At 42.3% G+C, this 21,940-nt stretch overlaps 1 protein-coding gene across 1 annotated transcript in view; it reads left to right on the forward strand.

Annotated features, from left to right (window-relative positions):
• The window catches only part of LOC121289381 (zinc finger protein GLIS3-like), a 256,480-nt gene that overhangs the window by 143,830 nt on the left and 90,710 nt on the right, over positions 1-21,940 (forward strand). Inside the window, exons 5-6 of the mRNA XM_041208759.1 lie at positions 4,269-4,410; positions 16,420-16,588. Coding sequence (XP_041064693.1) covers positions 4,269-4,410; positions 16,420-16,588 — 311 coding nt within the window. The remainder of the gene's footprint in view (positions 1-4,268; positions 4,411-16,419; positions 16,589-21,940) is intronic.

Here is a 21,940-nt window from a genome sequence, read left to right on the forward strand (position 1 = left end):
CAAGACACACTCCAGTTCTCCCCCATTTTCACACTTCAGCCAGACCCACATCTTTACTATTAGGATGATACTTGTGCTTACATGGCAATGTTCAGTATAAAAATGTCTCATAATGCTTCACATGGTGAATTACTTTTTGAGGGCGGTGATTGTCATGTAGATAATGTGGTTGCCATTCTGTCCTGCAGCAGTATTGACATCATGTTTTTGTTGGCAAGAACACTGAGAGAACTTCGTGCTCTTCTTCAGTGTCATAGGATCTTTAACAACCACTTGAATAGCCAAACAGGAACTTACTGGAAATTTCATTCTGAAAGATGAAACTATTGACAATGTCCCCCCCCCACCCCCCCCCCCCACCCCCACTCTGTAGTTCTGTCCTGCAGTGCCATTTTAACTTTTGTACTCACTTATGGGCTATGGATCCACAAACTTCTCACTCAAACAGAAATGAGCTAGCAATGAGCCAGGCTAACTGAATGTATAGAGATGTGGCTGTTATTTCCATTGAAATTAGTCATACAGTGAAAGTGATCTGGTTATCAGAAGTTTAAGTCAAAGGAAGCTTATGGAATTCGGCCTCTTTTCATTGGAGGTGACATCACTTTGGGGGAGAGCTTGAAGTTGGACACAAATTGGATGCAATAATAATAATGCGCCTGTGGCACCTGCCCAAGGTTGCGGCTGGGAGGTCCAAACAAGTTTTAGGTTTGAGCCTCATTTAAATTTTACCAGCAATCTACGAGAAGCAAATGGGCACTCCACTGCATCTTGCTGGTTTGGGGCAGCTGAAGATTGACCACTTTCAACACCGAACTGAATGGTTAGTAGGACCTGTTTTATTTTTATTTTTTCATTGCCCATCCCTAATTGCCCTTGAGAAAGTGGTGGTGAGCTGCCTTCTTGAACTGCTGCAGTCCATCTGGTGTAGGTACACCCACAGTGCTGTTAAGGAGGGAGTTCTAGGATTTTGACCCAGTGACAATAAAAGTACGGTGATATTGTTCCGAGTCAGGGTGGTGTGTGGCTTGGAGAACTTGCAGGTGGTGGTGTTCCCATGTGACTGCTGCCCTTGTTCTGGCTGAGGTTGTGGGTTTGGAAGGTGCTGGCAAAAAAGGCTTGGTAAGTTGTTGTAGTGTATCTTGTATATGGCACACACCGTTGTCACTGTGTGTCTGGTGGAGGGAAGGAATATTTAAAGTAGTGGATGGGGTGCCAATCAAACCAGTTGCTTTGTCTCGGATGGTGTTGAGTTTCTTGAGTGTTGTTGGAGCAGCACTCTCAGGCAAGTGAAGAGTTTCCATCATACTCCAGACCTCTGCGTTGTAGATGGTGGACAGGCTTTTGGGAGTCAGGAGGTGAGTTACTTGCCACAGAATTCCCAGCCTCTGACCTGCTTTTGTAGCCACAGTATTTATATGGTTGGTCCAGTTCAGTTTCTAGTCAATGGTAACCCCCCAGGATGTTGATAGTGGGGAATTCAGCAATGGTATTGTTGCCACTGAATGTCAAGGGGAGATATTTAGATTCTCTCTTGTTGGAGATGGTCATTGCCTGGTACTTGTGTGGCATGAATGCTACTTGCTGCTTATCAGCCCAATTCTTCCACCTAGCCCCAGAAAAATCTTTAAAATGCACCAAAAATGTAATTTTTCTGTCTGGCCTCCAGAAACCTTTTTAAGGACTGCTGGTTAGGACACTCAATGGCTGGAAAAGCAGGGATGACCATGCACTTCGCTGACCATTTCTTCATGAAAATTACAGTTGGGATCCTGCAACCTGACAAGAAGACCAATTTGCTTATGTAGGCATCCTCCTGCCTATTTTTTTGGAGGAGGGAGAGGGAGAGCACTGGGTACCCACTTGTAGGCAGGATTGAATTTTAATGGTTGTCCAAAGTCTCCACCAGATTTTCTTTTGCTGGTCGCTATTTTTTCAGACAAAGATTAGGTGGTCAGCAATTGAAACTTGACCCCTCCAGAGATAATCTAATTGAAATTTTGAAGAATATGAATGATCTTAACAAAGTTAACCTAAGCAAACTTTTCACTATGGCAAGCACCGCGAGACACAAGTTAAAAGTTAAGATGTGAAAAATAAGGGAAGTCAGGTGGAATGTTTTCACCCAAAGGATAATAGATTTATGGTGTAAAGTATGAAGGGGTGTACAGTATGAGTGGGCTCAAGAGACAATCTGATGTGTTTCTAAAGAGGAACAGATGGAGGCACATAGTTAGAACTCAGATAGATGGGGGTTGATTTCTGAAAAGTGGAATCACAGTTGATGTACTGGCTTTTTCCTGTTATTAAGATTATGTCTTACATAATCTACATTTATGTATTTTCCAACAGGATTTTTGGATTGCAGCAGGAGCAGGAATCCTGATAGATTTTAATCTTCCCAAGCACAGGGGTTGCAGACGCTGCCACTGCTAACTGAATCAGATAATCTAGTTGAGCACAGACAGACAACGACACAGTGGTCCAGAACTATATCAGTCATTGTACTTAACCACTTGGTGGGAATGGCATAGGTGGGGGAGGGGGCCATGTGATAGCAGTCGCTGCTTCCCCGCCCCATCTTAGTTTACCTGAGAAAGGTATGAGAAAGCCATCATGCCCTGGCTGGTTGGGGTGTACTTTAGTTTTATTTGAAACTGTGTTCAAACACTGAACGTGAATATCAGGAATTTACAAGCATGATGCCCAGAAACTGCAAGAAAAAAATGTTTCCATATCTCATCCAATTCTCCAGTTGACTAATAGCTTAGGACTTGGCTTTTGCTTCCAAACACATATGAAAGCTGGTGTGTAACTCCAGTATACAGGAAAGGTATTTTCTGTGCACAAATGTGCAGTGACATTGTAAACATGTTTTTTTTATATGTTTTAAATGCAATTTGCAATTTTTGCAAATTAGTGCTCACAGTGCAGAATTCTGTAACACGGATGTGGAGGTCAATGTGCTTCACACAATTCTTCTTCATTAATTATAATGCACTGAAATTCATGCAAGGTGCATTGAACTCCATACCTGAATTCTTGATAGAAATTCTCAGTTTGCAAAACTGTCTGCTAAACCCAAACCATTGTATGCAGGGAATATTCCCCACCATTCCCTAAAATGAAGAGAGATTGAAATTGATGGTAAAAGATTTGTCAGAATTTGTTTTCACTCTTTGTACTGTGTAATCTTTGAAGAGGTAATGTATAGTAAAACATTGGGGGTTTATGGCAGAATTTTCCCTGTCAGTATCAAGTTCAAATGGGGGTCAGAAGCCCGCACAGTGTGGGGAGCATTCACTCATCTGTGATTTTCTTTGATTTGGTCAGTTAATGGCCAGAGGTTGTGCTTACTGTCCAATTTAGGACGGTGGGTAGACTGAACGCTGGAGGGCCAATAAGAGGATGCCTCTCAAGGGTAAGTGAGGGAGAGGGCACCTCAAGATGGAGGGGCCCTATCTCCAACTTTTTAAAATTAAAAATTTTTAAAAATAGACCAAACATCTGGCCACCATCGTGGAGGATGGGGGCAGGGCAGATTGGCCTTTGCTGCAGCTGAAGCCTGGCAAGCAGAGAGGTCCTCTTAGTCTGCTGCAGTACTGGCTGTCCAATCTGTCGCTGTGCACCTGCGCTGTTCCCCACTGGCTTTGTGAACTCTGAGGCCAACAAGAAAATCCCAATCGACCTCCGACAATTGGCTTTAATAGACTTTCAGTTAGTTGAGCCCGCTACTTGTGGGCAGATTGCCTTGTTACCTCTCCCAGTCCTGTCTCAGAGAAAATGGCTTGGGGGCAGAATAGAGCTGGGGAACTGGCACACCAACCGATGGTGCAAATGTCTGTGTCTGCCTGCCTCAGTGCCCATCTCCATCAGGGAAAATTCAACTCTTCGTATTGGCAGGTTTAATGCAATGGTAGTGCTCTGATAAATTGTTGCCATACAACACCCTACCACTTTCTCTGATAGATCCCTAAATGACAGCAAATATAATCAACATTACATCTCCCCAGGCGGCTCACTTGCAACCAGCGAAAACCAGATCAATACTGGTATCTGCCTGGTTTCACTTTGTGATGCAGTGGACCCACTGATCGGTTTCAGAAGCCCTGGTGACTAATTATGATTGAGTTGTTATGTTTCCACAGTCAAGTCATTGTTTGATGACAATTCCTGTAAATATTTAGACTATATGATAATTTGCTAGCGTGGCTTCTGACATTTGTTGATGAGACTCTTTTCTACTTTTTCTTCCCTTTAATTTGAAGCTGCGTTCAGGCACTGAACTTGAACCGGATATGATGAACGAGTGCCTGACTATTCAGCCTCTTCAGCCAGTGGCTTCACCACGCAATGTAACAAGCAACACAATTGGAAGAACTTTGGCAGTCAATCATGAGATATACCCAGGTATGTTCCAACTATTTCAAAACAAAACTTTCTAAATCACACAAATTAGCCTCACACACAAACTAAATTATAAAAACAAAAAAACTGCTGTCGAAGGGTCATGAGGACTCGAAACGTCAACTCTTTTCTTCTCCGCCGATGCTGCCAGACCTGCTGAGTTTTTCCAGGTAATTCTGTTTTTGAACTAAATTATAAAGTTTACCACGATGTTTCTGAAAAATTGAGAAACTTGGATGAAGTGTGGTCTTACAACCACTATACTCCTGCTTTCTGGAACTACCATTTCTCACCTTCTCACCTCCCTGACTACTTTCAAGAACAATCTCAAAATCATTTGATAGTACGTAACAGTTATTGCTGAAAAAAAGAGATGTGTCTAAGCTTTTCATCTTGCACTCATCAGGACACTTCACAAGAACACCAATATAAGGGGAAAACAACAATTTATACTGTATGAGAAGAGAATGCTGATTGGTTGCCAAGTGAATTCTGATTAGTAGAGGCATTGCCATGGAGAATACACCAGTGATGGTGACTGACAGTTAACTGTCAAGCATTGTTGAAGTTTAAACCAAGCAATTTGTGTACATGTTCTTTCTGTCTGCAAAGAACAGGGCTGTGTATTAACATATGAAGCTTCCAGTACACGCAAATGCACCACACTGAGAGCCCAACTTACAATCTTAAATTGGTTGTCAGCGTAATTCTTAGGACACTGAGGATTATTTAGCAAATATACCACATTACTTATTTGTGTGATAGGCAGAATGACTTTTTGGCTTGACGGCAGTATCCTGTTTGTGGCAAAAACCACTTGTGTTGCTACTGCATAGTAGCAGTGTTAAACAGTCTTCACCTGTTGCTCAAATTTTTGAGCTACCTTGCCCTTCCAGGGTATTCTGAGGTAGACTGGGCACTTTTCAAGGCTGAAAATGACGGCCTTATGCCTATTCATGATTTTCTGTGATATACAATGCAAAGTGATCTGATCAGGGTAGCCATTATCCCACAGGATGCCTTTGATGCGCCCTATTTCAGCATCAAGCTTGCATGGTGAGCAAATAGCTTGGGACCTATTTACAAGGTTGCCGATAAGACCAATTTTATCGTGTGTGGAACTGTAAGAATCCCAATGCATATACTGACCAGTGAAGGCACATTTGTATGTACTGAAAGCTACATATATTAATATACAGGGCCCCGTTCTTTGCAGGTAGAAGGAACATGTACACACATTACACCTGTTTCAGCTAAACAAAATAAGTGACAGCCATTTGCTGACTTATTTCTCAGGGCAATGCCTTGACAAGTCAGGGTCAAGCAACCTGGTTTAAATTTCAACAATGCTTGGCAGTTAACTGTCAGTCACCATCACTGGTGCATTCTTCATGGCAACGCCTCTACCAATCAGAGTCCACTTGGCAACCAATCAGCACTCTCTTCTCATACAGTATAAATTGTTGTTTTCCCCTTATATTGGTATTCTTGCTAAGTGTCCTGATGTGTGCAAGCAAAAAGCTTTGATGTTATGGCACAGCTGATGGTAAACGCTGAGCTGCTCAAATCTGAAAGGGAAGCTTGAAACAACTGCCACAACTGTTTCGTAATTTGTATATAATTCGAGATGCAGGCTTTGAATTCAGCAGTAATAAGACTATTGAGTCTTACAGGTTTCTTACAAAACTAAATTAAACCTTTATTAAATAGAAAAAAATGATTTTAAGCACATACATAGGTTTACAAATTACTACTATGGTAACCCCAAATCCCCTAGTTAATCCACCTCCCAGTTACACCCCCATTAAGGCAATATTAAAACAACATAGATTTAAAAGACCCAGGCAAAATAACATGATACCCTGAACAGTTGAATTCAAAGGGAGTTTTCTTAACTTCAGTTCCTTGTAGACAGCAGCTTGAGGCTTAGATGCTGGAGGCTTTTCACACTTGTTAAATCTTAGAATGCCTTCTTTCCTACACACAACCTCATCTCCCTTATACAGATTCCCCTTTGAATTCAAATTCCCATCGTTTCACTATGGCCTGTGATCAGCTCCGCACTGCAATTTCACGCGGGCGGGTTAATTAAGGCTGCCCAATGTGGATTGTGAACGGCAGCGCTGAGTGCTAGCTGTGCGGGTTGGGGGAGGAGGGAGAGTCGGGACCAGCGCTCTTTCGCACATGTGCGCGAATGAACGCTTCAATCTCGCTGAGGCACGGAGCTGCATCAGGGAGATTGAAGTGCTTTTTAAAAAAAATAAATAAATGTAATAAAAATTTAATGAAACATGTCCCCTCATGTGACTGTCAAATGAGACAGGACATGTTTTTATTTTTCAAAAAAAGTTTTTATTTAATTTGTAAAAACTTTAGGAAACCTCATCCCGCTCGTGGATGAGGTTTCCTAAAAACGTTAAAGGCCGCTTGGCGCACACCCGAAGCCTTCGCGCATCATTTAGCGTTCTGACATGTTGGACACCTGCCTGCACACTGAATGGAAAATTCTGCCCTATGTCTTTGGGCTTTACCTCTCTAATAATAAAATCTATCATAGTACCAATCTTTAAGAAAAATATATACACTGTTTTTTAACTTCTCCTGGCTAGCTGAACCATTTCACCCCCTCTTTTGAATTCAAGCTAGTCTGGTTTATTTAAAAATGAAAATGTTCTCTTTACACCTCACATTCGAAAACTTCACCCATGTTTACCTAATTAACATTTCACACCTAGCATATCTTCTGATACATCAAAGCCTTCAGACCAGCTGCCTTTAATTCAATTAAGTCCCACACACATGCACATAGACACCATTACCCTACTTTACAATAAATTCCAATAACATTATGAAAATTATTATATCTTCCTGATATGCCCCCTTATTAAAAAATGAAACGTCATAATTTAAAAAGACGTCTTCATTTTCTGAATCCATCTTACATTACCTCCTATACCTATTACATGATTACATTACCAGATGCATGCATTAACCTAACAATGTAGATACAAATCCTTGGTATCAACAGAAATCATTCCAGTCCAGTGTCCAGGTTTCAAATGTCCAAATTTCCCTCTAAGCTTCAAACCTTTGATAATGCATTTGCGATCAGAATTTCTTGTCTCACCACATGTATAATCTGTAGGTTAAATGGTTGCAGTAATAAACTCCATCTGAATAGCCTCGCCCTTCTGTCTAAAAATTTGTCCAGAAACTTTAAAGTATTTGTGGTCTGTATAAACAATTGTTTCTGACGAATTGTTTGCAATGTAAATTTCAGAATGCTGCAATGGTAACACCAACCCCAGAGTCCCCCTTTCGATCATTGAATATCTTTTCTGTTGTACGTTCAATTTCCGTGAAAAATACCCTATTGGTTTCTCAATTCCAGTGTCGTCATCCTTTACTGTATGACCCCAATGCCTGTATTGCTTGCATCAATGGCCAACTTAAATTGCTTGGCGTAATTGGGTACTGCCAAAACTGGTATCGTAGGTAATGTAGTTTTCAAACTGTCAAGTGCCTTCTGATATTTCTTGTCCTTTTTTTAATAGTTCAGTCAACGGACCAACCACACTACTAAAATTTGGTACAATTTTCTGATAAAACCCACTCATGCCCAGAAATCTCAAAACCTTTTGTCTTCTTGTAGGCACAGGGAAATCCGCAATAGCCTTGACTTTCATATCTCTTGGAGCCACCTTACCATGTCCAGTGGTATGGCCTAGATACGTGACTTGCGCTTTTGCAAATTCACTTTTAGCCAAGTTCATCACCAAATTAGCTTCTTGTAATTGAGTAAATCATTCTTCCATATGTTATAAATGCTCCTCCCATGTGTGACTGAAAACTATCAAGTCGTAAATATAAACAACACAATTGCTCAGACCTGCAATTACTTTGTAAGTCAGTCTTTGAAATGTTGCAGGTGCATTTTTCAAAAGAAATGACATGACTTTAAACTGATATAGTCCATCTGGCATCACAAGAGCCAATATTTCCTTTGCTCTCTCTGAAAATTGGACTGCCAATATCCTCTTAGCAAGTCAATCTTTGTGATACATTTTAATTGTCTCACTTTCTCAATACAATCTTCTAATTATGGTATAGGATAAAAATCCACTTCTGTCACTGCATTCACCTTTCGATAGTCTACGCATAGCCTTTGTGTTCCATCCGGTTTCGGTACCAGCACAATAGGCAAACTCCAATTACTGCAACTAGACTCAATGATATCACATTAGGGCATGAATTCAATTTCTTTTTGTACTTATGATAAATGTTGCCGTATTTAATCTATAAGGATGTTGCCTGATCGAAGATGAAACTTTTGCACATACATCATATGTAGCTAAATTTGTCCTCCTCAGCTTATTTCCACAAATAACTTTGTGTGACCGCAATAGCTTCCCCAAATCACTTTGACATTTGTCTGGAAGGTAACTCAGTTTTATGTTTAAAGTTTCAAGTACCCCCCTCATTATCAAATTTTATTAGAGGAAAATCAATTTCAGAATCCTGCATTTCTACCTCTTTCTCATTATCTACCACCACTAACACCTCCCTTTGGTCCTCATTCCTGTTAAAGTACTTCGTAAACATATTTACATAACATACCCTCTGCTTCTTTCTTCCATCTGGAGTATTTATTAAATAATTTATTTCACTCAATTTCTTTTCAATCCTGTAAGGCCCAGTAAACCTTGCCTTTAACGAGTCACCCAGTACTGGTAATAGCACAAGCATTTTCTCCCCAGGAACAAAACTATGGGCTGTAGCTTTCCTATCAACTTTCACTTTCACCACTTGCTGTGATATTTTTAAATGTTCTAGCCAACTCACATGCTCTATCCAACCTTTCTCTGAAATTTGGTACATAATCCAGGAGAGTAGTTTATGAATTTTGACCCACCAGTTTCTCATGAATCAATTTCAGTGGTCCTCTCGCCTCATGACCAGAAACTAGTTCAAAAGTACTAAAACCAGTTGATGCATGAGGAGCATCCCTAATAGCAAATAACAAGAGTGGAATTCTCCCATCGCAATAATCCTGACTATATGCCCTCATCATAGTTTTTAGAGTTTGATGCCATCTTTCCAAAGCCCCTTGTGACTCAGGATGGTAAGCTGTTGACTTAAATTATTTTATCCCCAAACTGTTCATTACTTACTTAAACAGCTGTGACATGAAATTTGAACCCTGATTTGATTGTATTTCTTTAGGTAAACCATATCTTGTAAAAAATTTAGTTAACTCTTCCACAATTTTCTTTGTTGTAATATTTCTCAAAGGTATTGCTTCAGGAAACTTGGTAGACACATCCATTATTGTCAGTAAGTACTGATTTCCACTTTTAGTCTTAGGGAGGGGTCCTACACAATCAATCATGACTCTAGTAAAAGGTTCTTCAAATGCTGGAATGGAAATTAAAGATGCCAGCTTAATCACTGCTTGTGGTTTCCCTATCACCTGACATGTGACATGTTCTACAGAATTTGACTCCATCCCTATGTAATCCAGTTCAATAAAAACATTTTTGTATTTTCACCTGTGTCTTTCTAATTCATAAATGTTCCCCCCTTGGAATTTCATGAGCAATCGTCAGAACCTCATTTCTAAATCCAAATGGTATTACAATCTGATGCACCCTGCTTCAGCTTTCATTTGCTGAAATGCGATAAGGCCTCCATTTTCTCATTAAAACATTACCTTTAAGGTAATAAAATTCTGGAATACATTTTGCCTCTGTTATGATTAAGCTGTCTAATGTAACTGTCTTATTTGCAAGACCTTTTGCTGTAACTCCACTAAATGTCTTGAGTTAAACACTTCAGCTGCATTGTCTTCCAGTCTTTCTTCCTAAACAATGTCATCAATTACATTGCCAGCTAATTGGACTTCCACACCTCCTCTCTGCCTTTGAACTTCCTGTTCTTCTTGTTTTAAACTATGAACCTGTGATCTTGTTATTACATAAATGGAAACAATTCAGGATGCTCTCTCTGCAATACTTCTGTTGAAAACACTTCTACAGGCTGCTCAACTACCATTGGCATCACTCACATTTGGGACCCAGCTATATCATTACCCAAAATAAATTGAACCCCTGCAATGGGCAATTTTCCCACTACTCCAACAATCAACTCATCTGTTTCCCAGTTACTCTTTAAATTTACCTTCCATAATGGAGTAGGTTTAGCGTCTCCATGAACCCCACTTTTAACATTTTCTTCTGAAATACTCCGTCTGAACAACAAATGCCACTATCCCACAACATTAAGAATTGACCAGCCCCTGTGTCTCTTAAAATTTTGACACCTTTACCTACTCCACCCTGTACACATGGAAAGACATTTCCTTCACATACAAAACCTTTAAACATTTCTGCAACCTGCTCCTCAGAATTCTCTTGGGTAAATTGTGAACACATTCCCATTTCTTTACCTATCACTGATTCTTCCTGTACACAAACCACTGGTTTTTCCTGTGTCTGAACCTCAGAACCCACAGTACTTTTACTTCCAGTATTTTTCTGCACCCCTAACAGATTTTCCTTGAAATTTCCAACACACTGACTTTGTGTGTCCAACTTTATTACAATGAAAACACCTCAATTTTCGAATGTCACTTCTACCCTCAGCACCTTCGTTTTTATTCTGAGAAAAAGCTTCCTGGGAATTTCCACCTACCTCCTTCTCTTCCCTGACTACCCACCTTTCTTTCACCTTCCCACTTTCTATCCTTCTCTGATTTAAAAGGGTGACAAAAAAAGGTTTAGCTCTATGAACAAACTTATAATCATCAGCAATCGCCACTACTTGTCTTACCGTTTCAACCCTCTGTTCCTCCACATGAGTTTTCACTACCGAAGAAATTGAATCTTTAAATTCTTCCAAAGGAATTACCTCTCAAAGCTCTGCATATATTGTCATTATCTTTAATGCCTGTATCTATTGGTCAAAATTACTTTGATTCACTCCCTCAAACTCAATATAAGTTTGCCCAGGCTGTTATTTCATATTCCTAAATTTCTGCCTGTATGCCTTAGGAACCAATTCATATGCACTCAGAATAACCTTTTTTTACCACATCATAGTTCAGTGACATTTCTTTTGACAGTGAATCATAAACCTCATGTGCTCTACCCACCAACTTGGATTGTAACAACAATGCCCAGTTTCCCTGTGGCCATTTAATCTGTTTAGCTACCTTCTCATATGAAATAAAGAATGCTTCAACATCCCTTTCCTCAAACTTTGGAAGAGCTTGTGCAAATTTAAACATCTCCCCACTGGGTTCTGGTCTGGAAATAAGTCCTTCATCATCTTCTGGTCTTTCTTTTTTAACTGCCAGCATTTTAGGCTGGAATTCCCTCTCTTATTCTTTTCTTTCTCCTCCTTTTCCAACCTCGCCATTTCTATTTCCCGTTCCTGTTTTCTTTCTCTCTCCTGCCTTTCTGCTTGTTCCCTTTGAGATGCCCTTTCTTTTTCTCTTTCTGGACTTTTTATTTTTCTGCTGCCTCTAGTTCACATTTTTTCATTTGCAACTGAATTTGAGCCCATTCCAATGAACCACCCCTTGGCGAACTCGGTCTCTCAGGTATTCCTTCCAATTTCAAATGCTATGCTATACCTTCAATTATACCTGATTTCCTCATCCGTGCAGGTAATCCCAACTGTAACTTATCTGCCAATTCCATTAACTTAATTTTATTTACCTTTTGTAAACTTCAACTCCCAGACAAGTCTTAGCAACTGCCAAAGCCATATTGCAGTCTCACCACTTCAAAAAAAGTCTCACACCAACTCCTGAATTCTAAGTGCTTTTTGTACTCATAACCTTAAGATTCACCAACTCCAACGCAATCAAGGAATATCAAATATATCCCGCAAAGAGCCCTCAACTTCATTATGGCACAGCCGATGGTAAATGCTGAGCTGCTCAAATCCGAGAGGGAAACTTGAAGCAGCTGTCACAACTGTTTGCAATTGCACTTATTTCGAGATGCAGGCTTTGAATTCAGTAGTAATAAGACTATCGAGTCTTATAGGTTTCTTACAAAACTGAATTAAACCTTTATTAAATAGAAAAAATGATTTTAAGCACATACATAGGTTTACAAGTTACCACTACGATAACTCCTAGCTCCCCTAGTTAATCCACCTCCCAGTTACACCTCCGTTAAGGCAACAGTAAAACAACATAGATTTAAAAGACCCAGGCAAAGTAACATGATACCCTGAACAGTTGAATTCAAAGTGAGTTTTCTTAACTTCAGTTGCTTGTAGACAGCAGCTTGAGGCTTAGATGCTGGAGGCATTTCACACTTGTTAGATCTTAGAATTCTTTCTTTCCTACACACAACCTCATCTTCTTTATACAGATTTCCCCTTTGAATGCAAATTCCCATTGTTTCACTATGTCTTTGGACTTTACCTCTCTAAAAATAAAATCTATCATAGTATCAATTTTACCAGTAATCTTTGGGGGAAATAAACACACTGGGCTGGATTTTACCGTCAGTTAGTGGGGGTGGGGCCCACTCGCCGATGCGTAAAATGACACGTGATGACGTCGGGTAGAACTCCCGATGTCACTGCGCCCCATTTAAATTTTTAGGAAGGCGGGGGCGCAGCAAAATCAGCCAATTGAGGCCATTGACAGAGCAATTAAAGTAATTAGTGGACCTGCCCGTCCAACCTTAAGGTTGGAGGGCAGGCCAGGAGCCCCGGCGGGAAGTAGAAAAATCATGAAACCTCATCTGCAGGCGGGATGAGGTTTCATGTAGGGTTTTACAAATTTTAATAAACTTTTATTTAGAATTTATGAACATGTCCCAATTCATGTGACATTGTCACATGAGGGGACATGTAAGGGAATTTTTTTTCTATTTTTAATACTTTTGAAAGTAGAGACAATCTCCCTGAGGCAGCACTTAGCTTCAGGGAGATGAATGCGGTCTTTCATGTGTATGCGCGAAAGAGCGCACTATCGAGTTTAGGCATTCCTTCCCCCGCGCACAGGGAGTGCATAGCGCTTCCGTGCAGATGTCATGCTGGGTGGGCTTTAATTGGCCTGCCCACGTAAAATGGCACCACGCCTCCGATTGGTGGTGCCGATCGGAAGCGTGCCCGCTCATCAACTATCCCCCCCCCCCCGCCTCCCCCCCCCCCCCGATGGGGGGAAAATTCAGCCCATTGTTTCTTAACTTCTCCTGGTTAGCTGAAACAGTTCCCTCCCTCTTTTGAATTCAAGCAAGCCTGGTTTATTTAAAAACGTAAATGTTCCCTTTACATCTCACATTCTAAAACTTCACCCATGTTCACCTAATTAACATTTCAAACCTGGATTATCTTCTGATACATCAAAGCCTTCAGACCAGCTGCCTTTAATTCAATTAAGTCCCACACACACACACACACACACACGTGCGCAGGCATAGACTCCACTATTACTCTACTTTAAAAATAAATTCCAATAATATTATGAGAATTATTATATCTTCTGACATCAACGTCTCTTTTTTTAGCAACCACAAAATCCTATCCTTTGACAGCCTCTGCCCACCTTCTCCTCATCCTAATTTTGGCTTTAGCCCTTTTCCTTGTATCTGGTAGCTTCCCTTTGAGATGTCCTGTGCATAAAGAATGTTACCTGTTGTTGATTGCAGATGCAGGATATTATCAAGGTTGAAAAATGAGCTAAATCAGGAAGTTGTTATTAGATGACACCACGCTTTTGAGTTTTTAAAGACTGTAGATTGTTGGAAGAAGGGAGACAGAGGGGGATAAGGAGTTTGAGCTCCTGAGAAAGAACAGTCAATGCGCTTTATCAACTGAGCTGTCAGGGAGCTCACATTGGACATTGTTTATAATAACCTGGAGATTTGTAGGAATGCAACTAGTAGAGCAAAGAAAAAAAAGTAAATATTATTTACAAAAATGTCACCCTGTGAGAAACATCAGAACAGGTCTCAATATTATGTAGCGGAAGAAAAAGCAAGAGGCAAAGTGTGATTGTGATGGAGATTAACACATGACTTTGCTGTGTTTACATGTCTTGTAGAATTACAACACAGTGCACAATGGAAACCTCAAAAATTTCAAACAGTTTACTACAAGAGTTTACCAAGATCTCCCCCTCTTTTCAGCTAATGTGGCTTCATTTTTGGTGCCAGTATGTCTCCAATGCACTTTCTGGACCCCGCTCCACTTGCTTTCCGAACTTGGCAGGTACCATGGTGATAATCACAGGCATAATGTTAGCCAGTTTTTTTTTAACAAATGGGGCCAAACAGTGAACCAGTTATAATCTTGATTGATGATTCAAGTGTAGTACAGTGATGTTAAATATTTACGCATATAGAAATGTTCTTAAGGTTGCATAACACAGTCAAAAAATATTAATAAGAGTTTCAACGCTTAGTAGCACATTATCCCTTTGGATGAGTCAATGAAAATTGATCCTGGTATTTATGATAGTAAAGCAGCTAACTGTATATAAGGCTAAAGCTGAAGGAAAGTCTAGGGAGAACACTTTTTGTTCAAAGTACTCACTATTGTCTATTAAAAAAATAAATCTTAGTGTGATTTTCTGCTACATTAGCTGAAAAGAGGGAGAGATCTGGATAAACTCTTGTAGGAAACTGTTTGAAATTTTTCAGCGTTTGCATTGTGCAGTGTGCTATAATCTACAAGACATGTAAACACAGCAAAGTCATGTGTTAATCTCTGTCACAATCACACTTTGCCTCTTGCTTTTTCTTCCGCTACACAATATTGAGTCCTGTTCTGATATTTCTCACAGGGTGATTATAAAGAAAGTGTCAAGTACCTTAATGGAGAAGCTAATCTTCATGTGAGATCTCCCTGGTGGTAAATCACTATGGTTATGTCAGCTAAATCGACTCCTTTGCAACTAGGTTGTGATTTCAGTGGAGTCTGAGGTATTTGGAACCTGAGGTACTTGGAACTGGTCACTCCAGTAAAACAAGCTGTTGCTTGTGTGTATACTATATTTTGCTGGTGGCATATTTTTCAGGGTCAGGCTCTAGTCTAGCTTCCAGGTTGCTCTTAAGCTGTGATCCTCATTAAATTACTAAAATGATGCTAGGCAAGACCCTCTTCCTCGCCAATGACATCCTGGGGTGGCTGGACATAATCATGAAAGGAGTGCAAAATTTGTTGTTAAATATATTCAATATATTAATATCACCTAGCAAATCTCCTGTGGTGTTGCTGACAGAAGAAACATTTAGTTTATCAGGGCAGGAGCATTTTGCCATGTAACTAGGAATGTCTTCTACTGCTGAGAAGGAGCTGGGTTTAGGTTAAAGCCAAAAGTATAATTTCTGCAAATTCTCAGATCAAGTAGAAGTTAATTGCTTTCTGTATCGTTTTTAAAGCCAGTAGCTCATTTGTAAGTGCCTTATCTCTTCAATTTTTATTTGTTTTATGCACAATAATGTCCAGATAATCTGTTTTTGTGATGTTGATTGAAGGATCAATGTTGACCAGGACACCAGGGATAACTTCCTTGCTTTCCTTCAAAATGAGTGTCACAAGATCTTACATCCACCCAAGCAGATAGTGCCTCAGTTTATTGTCTTACCTAAAAGACAGTGCAGTACAACCTCAGTAGTGCACTGGAGTATGGGCATCGATTTTTGTGCTCAGCCCTAGAGTGGGACTTGAACCTTGACCCTTGTGACACAGAGGTGAAAATGTTACCAACAGAGCCATGTCTGTCAAAACAAATAAAAACTCAAGGTACTCCCCCTGTAGGCTTTCCTTTGAGATTATAATATGAAATTGAGTCTTATATTTAAGGATAATTTTAAAAACCCTTTTAAAAATTCTGGAAACTGATAGAATGCATTACACCTAATTTTACTTTTTATCGTGGGCTAATTAAGTTAAAATTAACTCCCATTTGTGAAGCAAAAAACAAGGAGCAGAAATAATTCTTATTTTGATTTAATAAGTTGATACATTTTTGTTTCGTTCATTTAGGGATGTACAGTTGCTCTCCCACCAGCCACAGTGGGCCAGCAGCACCTGTTTTGTCATCTCCGCATCTTACACGAAGTTCATCCTCTGATTGCCCTTCCATTGAAGGGAACTTGCACAGTCCACATGGTCATCTTGCACAACTGCCTGCGGTGGAGAACTCGAGACAAGGGTAAGGTTTACAGGATGCCTGCTAGATTCAAGGAATACACCACACAATGAGCTAGATTGAACCCATGGCTGTCTGAATGTGTAACTAAATAAACAGAGTTTACTTGCTGTCCTAATAGCTCCGGGATAAAATACTCTAAACAGTGTGGTATTGACAATAGAAAACTGGCAAAATACCAGGTACTGGTCAGTACTGTTAGTTGATATGAGTTTGGGGAGCAGTAGGGGATTACAATCAGGAGACAAAGAAGAATCAGCAAAGGTTCCAGCCCCTGATGGCGTTCTAATGACAACTGCTAGAAAGCGTTTTGCATGTGTGTGGTGGCTCAGTTGTGATGTCCTTCCTTCCATGTAATTTTTGCCTGTGTTCCCTGCCATTTAAATACTTCATTGCAGTCAACAATTGGCCAGGATCAATGTTGTAAAAACTAGTTAGCTCTCCTTTCCCAAAAGAAACACAACTCTCAACTTTTTCTCACAGCTTAGATCTTTGATCCTTGAATCACTTTGGATGCTTAGCTTTGTACCTTCCCAGGGACAAAACTATCCTGGCCCTGAATAGTATGTTGTCCTTCATATGGTGTCTGACCAATCACTTATACAACAACAATTCTACCTACCTCTTTGATTTGTACTCTACCTCTTTGCTAATGCAACCCAAAACATAATTTGTTTTCTTCATTAGAGCTGCTATAAACTTTCCTGATCACATGAAGTTCCCCTACATTGTTTTGACTCTTTACTGCATCTTCGCACATTGAAATGAAGCCTCAGTGCAATCTCCTAACCATCTCAATCTTTCCCAAGATCAGAATTATGGAGCTTGGATCAGAAATCTGACATAAAAGATTCTATGGCTGGAATTTTACAATCTGTGCCTAAGACCCGTGGCGGGAGCGGGAACTGGGAATGCTTCCTGACAAGGAGGCTGATGGGAATTTGCACCATATTACATGACACTGGGCTCATTAATTATGCAGTCGGGGGTTTCCCGATGTATTGTGCAGGAGGGTGGACTGGATGACATGCACCCCGCCATCATATCCGAACGTCATATTTAAAAGGCGCCTGCACATCAACTTCTTTGTCGCGAACCCACTGTGGAAGGAGATGTCTTGATCATTCCAGGGAGCTCTGGCCCTCAGATTTAGTGAAGTCTCCCTCAATGTGCTGCTCAATGCAGTGGAGGCCAGGAGGGGATGTCCTGTACCCAGAGGATGGAAGGAGGAGGCCGAGCTGTGTGACCAACCCTGCATGGGAGGGAGCCTCCAAGGTGCTCAGTGCCCATGGCCTCCACTGGAGGACTGCCCTGCAGTGCTAGAAACAGATGAATGATCTCAATTGCGCCACCAGGGTAAATGAACCCTCACACTCACTTCACTGAATGGTAGAGGGGACATGGGCCTCAGTGGCAAGGGCACCATCTGTGTAGCCCATGCATAAAAGAGCTACTCAACGTGATAAGATGATGCCTCATTGCCCTACTGAAGACCATCTAGTCTGTAGGTAGAGAGGCCACTGCAAGTCCCTGACCCTTCCACACAGAGAGCTCAGATGTTGTCTGGGGCTGGGGGAGTGGGGAGTGTGGGGGAAGGGTGTTATGCATTGAGGGCACCAGCACACACAGCTAATGAGATGCCTCTGCGTGCCTTATTCTTGTATCTGCGTGGGCTCAACGCTTTGGAGGGTGCTGCCCCAGAATCCTTCTGGACAACCTGCAGTGCAGCAATCACATGGCACACAATCCAGTGGGTTATTTGTAAGAGTTGAAGCATGAGAAAGATATCTGAAACCCAACTCTCAACCCTTCACTTCTCTTTGTGCAGGAAAAGTTATGGCACAACAGGAAAGAGAGAGAGAAGATGGGAGGGGGCTGCCTGAACTGAGGAACCTTACACAGCTCGAGGAGCAGGCAGCCAAGCTGGCAAGAGAGGAACCGAACCGAGCCTGTGCAGATGGAGAGGTTGGCAGGCAGCCTTCATCCAGTAAGGATCCATGCATAATGTAGTCACATAGGAAGTTAATAGTCATGCACATGTTGGAGGCAACTCATGCAGTAACTCACTCTCTTCTCTTTCACCTACAGGTGCCAGCAGGAAGAGGGGAAGGCTAGAAGTAAAAGCCCCGTCTAGCCCACAGAGGACCGAAGACATTGGGAGGAGGAAGAAAGTGCACCTGTATAACCATCACAGAGGTTACTTGCACCCTCCACCAGCCCAGAGACACACACCTCGGTGGGTACCAGATCTAATTCAGGCAGGGTCTCACAATCTGGTGGTCACCACACAGACACGTGCCAACAGCAGGAGACAGGGTCAGCCAAGCTCACCAGCGTGCAGAGGACTGCTCAGGAAGAGGCAATTGTGATGTCCAAGTCGGATGACGAGTCTCTGGGATTGGTCCTGCACAAGATGTTGGAGATGCTGCGAGAGGTGGGGGTATATCAGGCAGAGGTATCAACAGAGTGGCATGTGAGGTGGAGAAGTCCGTCTGCCTGCTTTCTGATGAAGTGGTTCCGACCTGTGCATGCATGGAGATCTCCATGGCGAGGATGGCGAACACCATGGAGAACCTTGTCCAGCAAAATGCCAAGTTTCTGTCAGAGATGCGCGTAGACCTGCAATCTATCGCTGTAGCCATGGGTAAGATCTTCCTGTGGCTACACGAGAGTGGGTGGGGCACCTTGATCTTCCTTCAGGTGCCCCTTCTGCTCAAGGAGTGGGGCAGGGGCCTCCGGGCACCCAAAGGGAGGAGGAGAGGCTGTTGGACACTCCTAGGACCTCCACTCAGGACTCTCAGCGAGTGTCCTGCCTTTCGGAATCGCCCTTGCCTGTGACCCTTTCAGCTTCATCCTCTATGAACACAGAGGGAGCAGTTGCCCCACAGCAGGACAGCCAAAGTAAGCCGGGGCCCTGCAGGCCTCGGGTCTTCAGAGGATGCTCGCCAAGGTCATCCAAAGCAACAGGGCAAACTGGTCAACAGGCTGCCTGCACCCCTGCTGCAGATGTCAGGGGAGCACCTAGAAGAAGTGGTAGAGAATGAGAGATTAAGAAGTTATGATTTCACATGTGGTTGCATGGGTGCACTATGATTGTTAATGTTCTTATACTTATGTAAATAGACTATGCTTGCACTTTAATGAGGTCTGATGCGTTTTAATTGCAATTCGTAGTCATTATGCCTATGCGCTCCCCACCACAACACCACCCCCCCACCATCTTCAGGGGCGCACCCCAGGCTGGGTCTATGTCCCCCAAATGTGCAGGGAGGCAAGGGTCTTTCCCAGGTCCCTTGCGAGTCATATGCAAGAAGTCTCCTGTGCACGCTGAGCCTTTGCCCTTCACATTCTCATCTATTCAAATGACTTAGCATTGTCAGTACTACATGATGGGGTTCCCTTCAGTTGTCCAGTTGAGCTGACCCGCCACTCCGTCCAACCCTTGCTGACCCAATTCCCATTTGGCATCTCGAAATTTCCACTTCAAGGCTCTAGATAATTGTAATCGGTGTGGTGTGTGTAACTTTTCAGGTGAGTCCAACACCTTTTAACCTCCCCCGTGACCTACAACCTCCCCCTCATAACCATTGACCCTCCTGATGTGACCTTAGACCTCACCCTACAACCCTCTCCTATCACCCTCTGTCCCATGCAGATGAATGTCCATGTCCCCGATCTTCCCGAGAAGCTTACCCCTGTGACAACAGGTGTGCCCCGCCTCATCCTGCGGGGACTTTAGGGTCCCATCCAACAACCCTCAGTGACCCTCACCCTCCCACCCTACCAGGTCCCACTATCCCTTTAACCCTCACCATTCCTTCCTGTCAACAATTCCATCAATATGCCCCCCAGGGCTTATCAGTTGACACCGTGGACCCCTCTGAACTCCTTTACGCCTCTTCCCCCCCATGCCCGTTCACACCTGCACATCCTGCCCACACTCCACCAGTCCTTCAAACCCACCCGCTCCATACCACCTCACACGTTCCATGACCCCTGCAGCATCTCTCTTCCCCCTACCACTTCCAACCTCCTCCACCTCCTTTAGACCTGCCCCACCTCTTCATTTCCCTCCTCACCATCCAATCGCTCCCCCAGCACAGAGCATCGCCACCCAACAGTACCTCATACAGCCCCTGCAGCATGAAGATCCACATCCTGGAACTGCTACAGCATGAAGATCCACGTGGTTGATGATACACCTACCTACTACTGCACGTAATGTTCCAGGTCCATCATTGATGGAGACCTCTATCTTTCACTCTCTGCAAGCTGCCCCAGGCCTGTTTAGGGTGAGTCCCGACATGTCCATGCCATGTTGGTCCAGACATGTTCCAGACCGTTGTGATATCCCACTGGCGGAGGGTACAATTCCAGTCAGTGCTTCATCTGCATCCCATTAATGGGATGCAGAATGGCTTCATGCCGGCCCCTGGCAGGAATGGTGACCCGCCATGATGGGCATCATTTCATGCTCCCACATTGTCCCCCCCACTGCTCGCCATTACACCCGCCACTGTTGGGACTGGAAAATCCAGGCCTATATTTTTAATATTTTATAGAAGCTTGTTTTGTAATATGTTCACTTTCAGTTGATTACTGCGTGACTGGGAGCAGCCAACCCAAATGGAATCCACAGCTTATCTAGACCAGAACCACCAAAACCGATGCCGTTTAACTATGTAAATAGAATAACTTGAGTTAATTTTCTCTGATGTCTCTGTTATATTGGAAGAAACATTACATGACAAGAGTAAAGACATGGGAAGCGACAGCTTTCTTGCCTTATACCACTGTGCAGTGTGCTGCAAGTGCCTGTTTGGTCTGGCAATTAATTTATTAAAAGCTAGAGGACTAACAAGTTGCTTTTCACGATGACTTTGCTGCAAAAGATGTAAATGTTTAAAAACTGATTAACAAGCTATGAAAAAGAAATATAATTAATTGTTTGGGTCTGCTGTTATATCATAGGTGAGAATCTGCTGCAGCAGCTTTTTCAGCCAAGGGGTTGGTGTTAATTACCAGGGCATTGTTCAGAGCCCTGCCTGGCAGAAAGATAAATAGTGGAGCCTTTTCCCAATTCATTATTTCATGTTCAAGTGTTTCAATAAGGATGCAAGTTAGTTAAGGTACAGCAGAAACCCGACAAAGGCACCTAGACCTTGCAGGCTAAAAATCGGGGTGCGGAGGTGCACAAATAACTGCCTGCTCAGAGTATTACAGGCAGTGCCTAAACTTGCTGCCTGCTAGTTTAAATGATGAGTGGTGTGCAAGCCCAGTGCTGAGTGGTTGCACATCTCAATAAGGGACCCAAGTTCATGTGATGTTAGCACCACTTAAAGCTCTGGCAGACCT

This window comes from Carcharodon carcharias, chromosome 16, assembly GCF_017639515.1.
Source record: "Carcharodon carcharias isolate sCarCar2 chromosome 16, sCarCar2.pri, whole genome shotgun sequence".
NCBI classification, from domain to species: Eukaryota; Metazoa; Chordata; class Chondrichthyes; order Lamniformes; family Lamnidae; genus Carcharodon; species Carcharodon carcharias.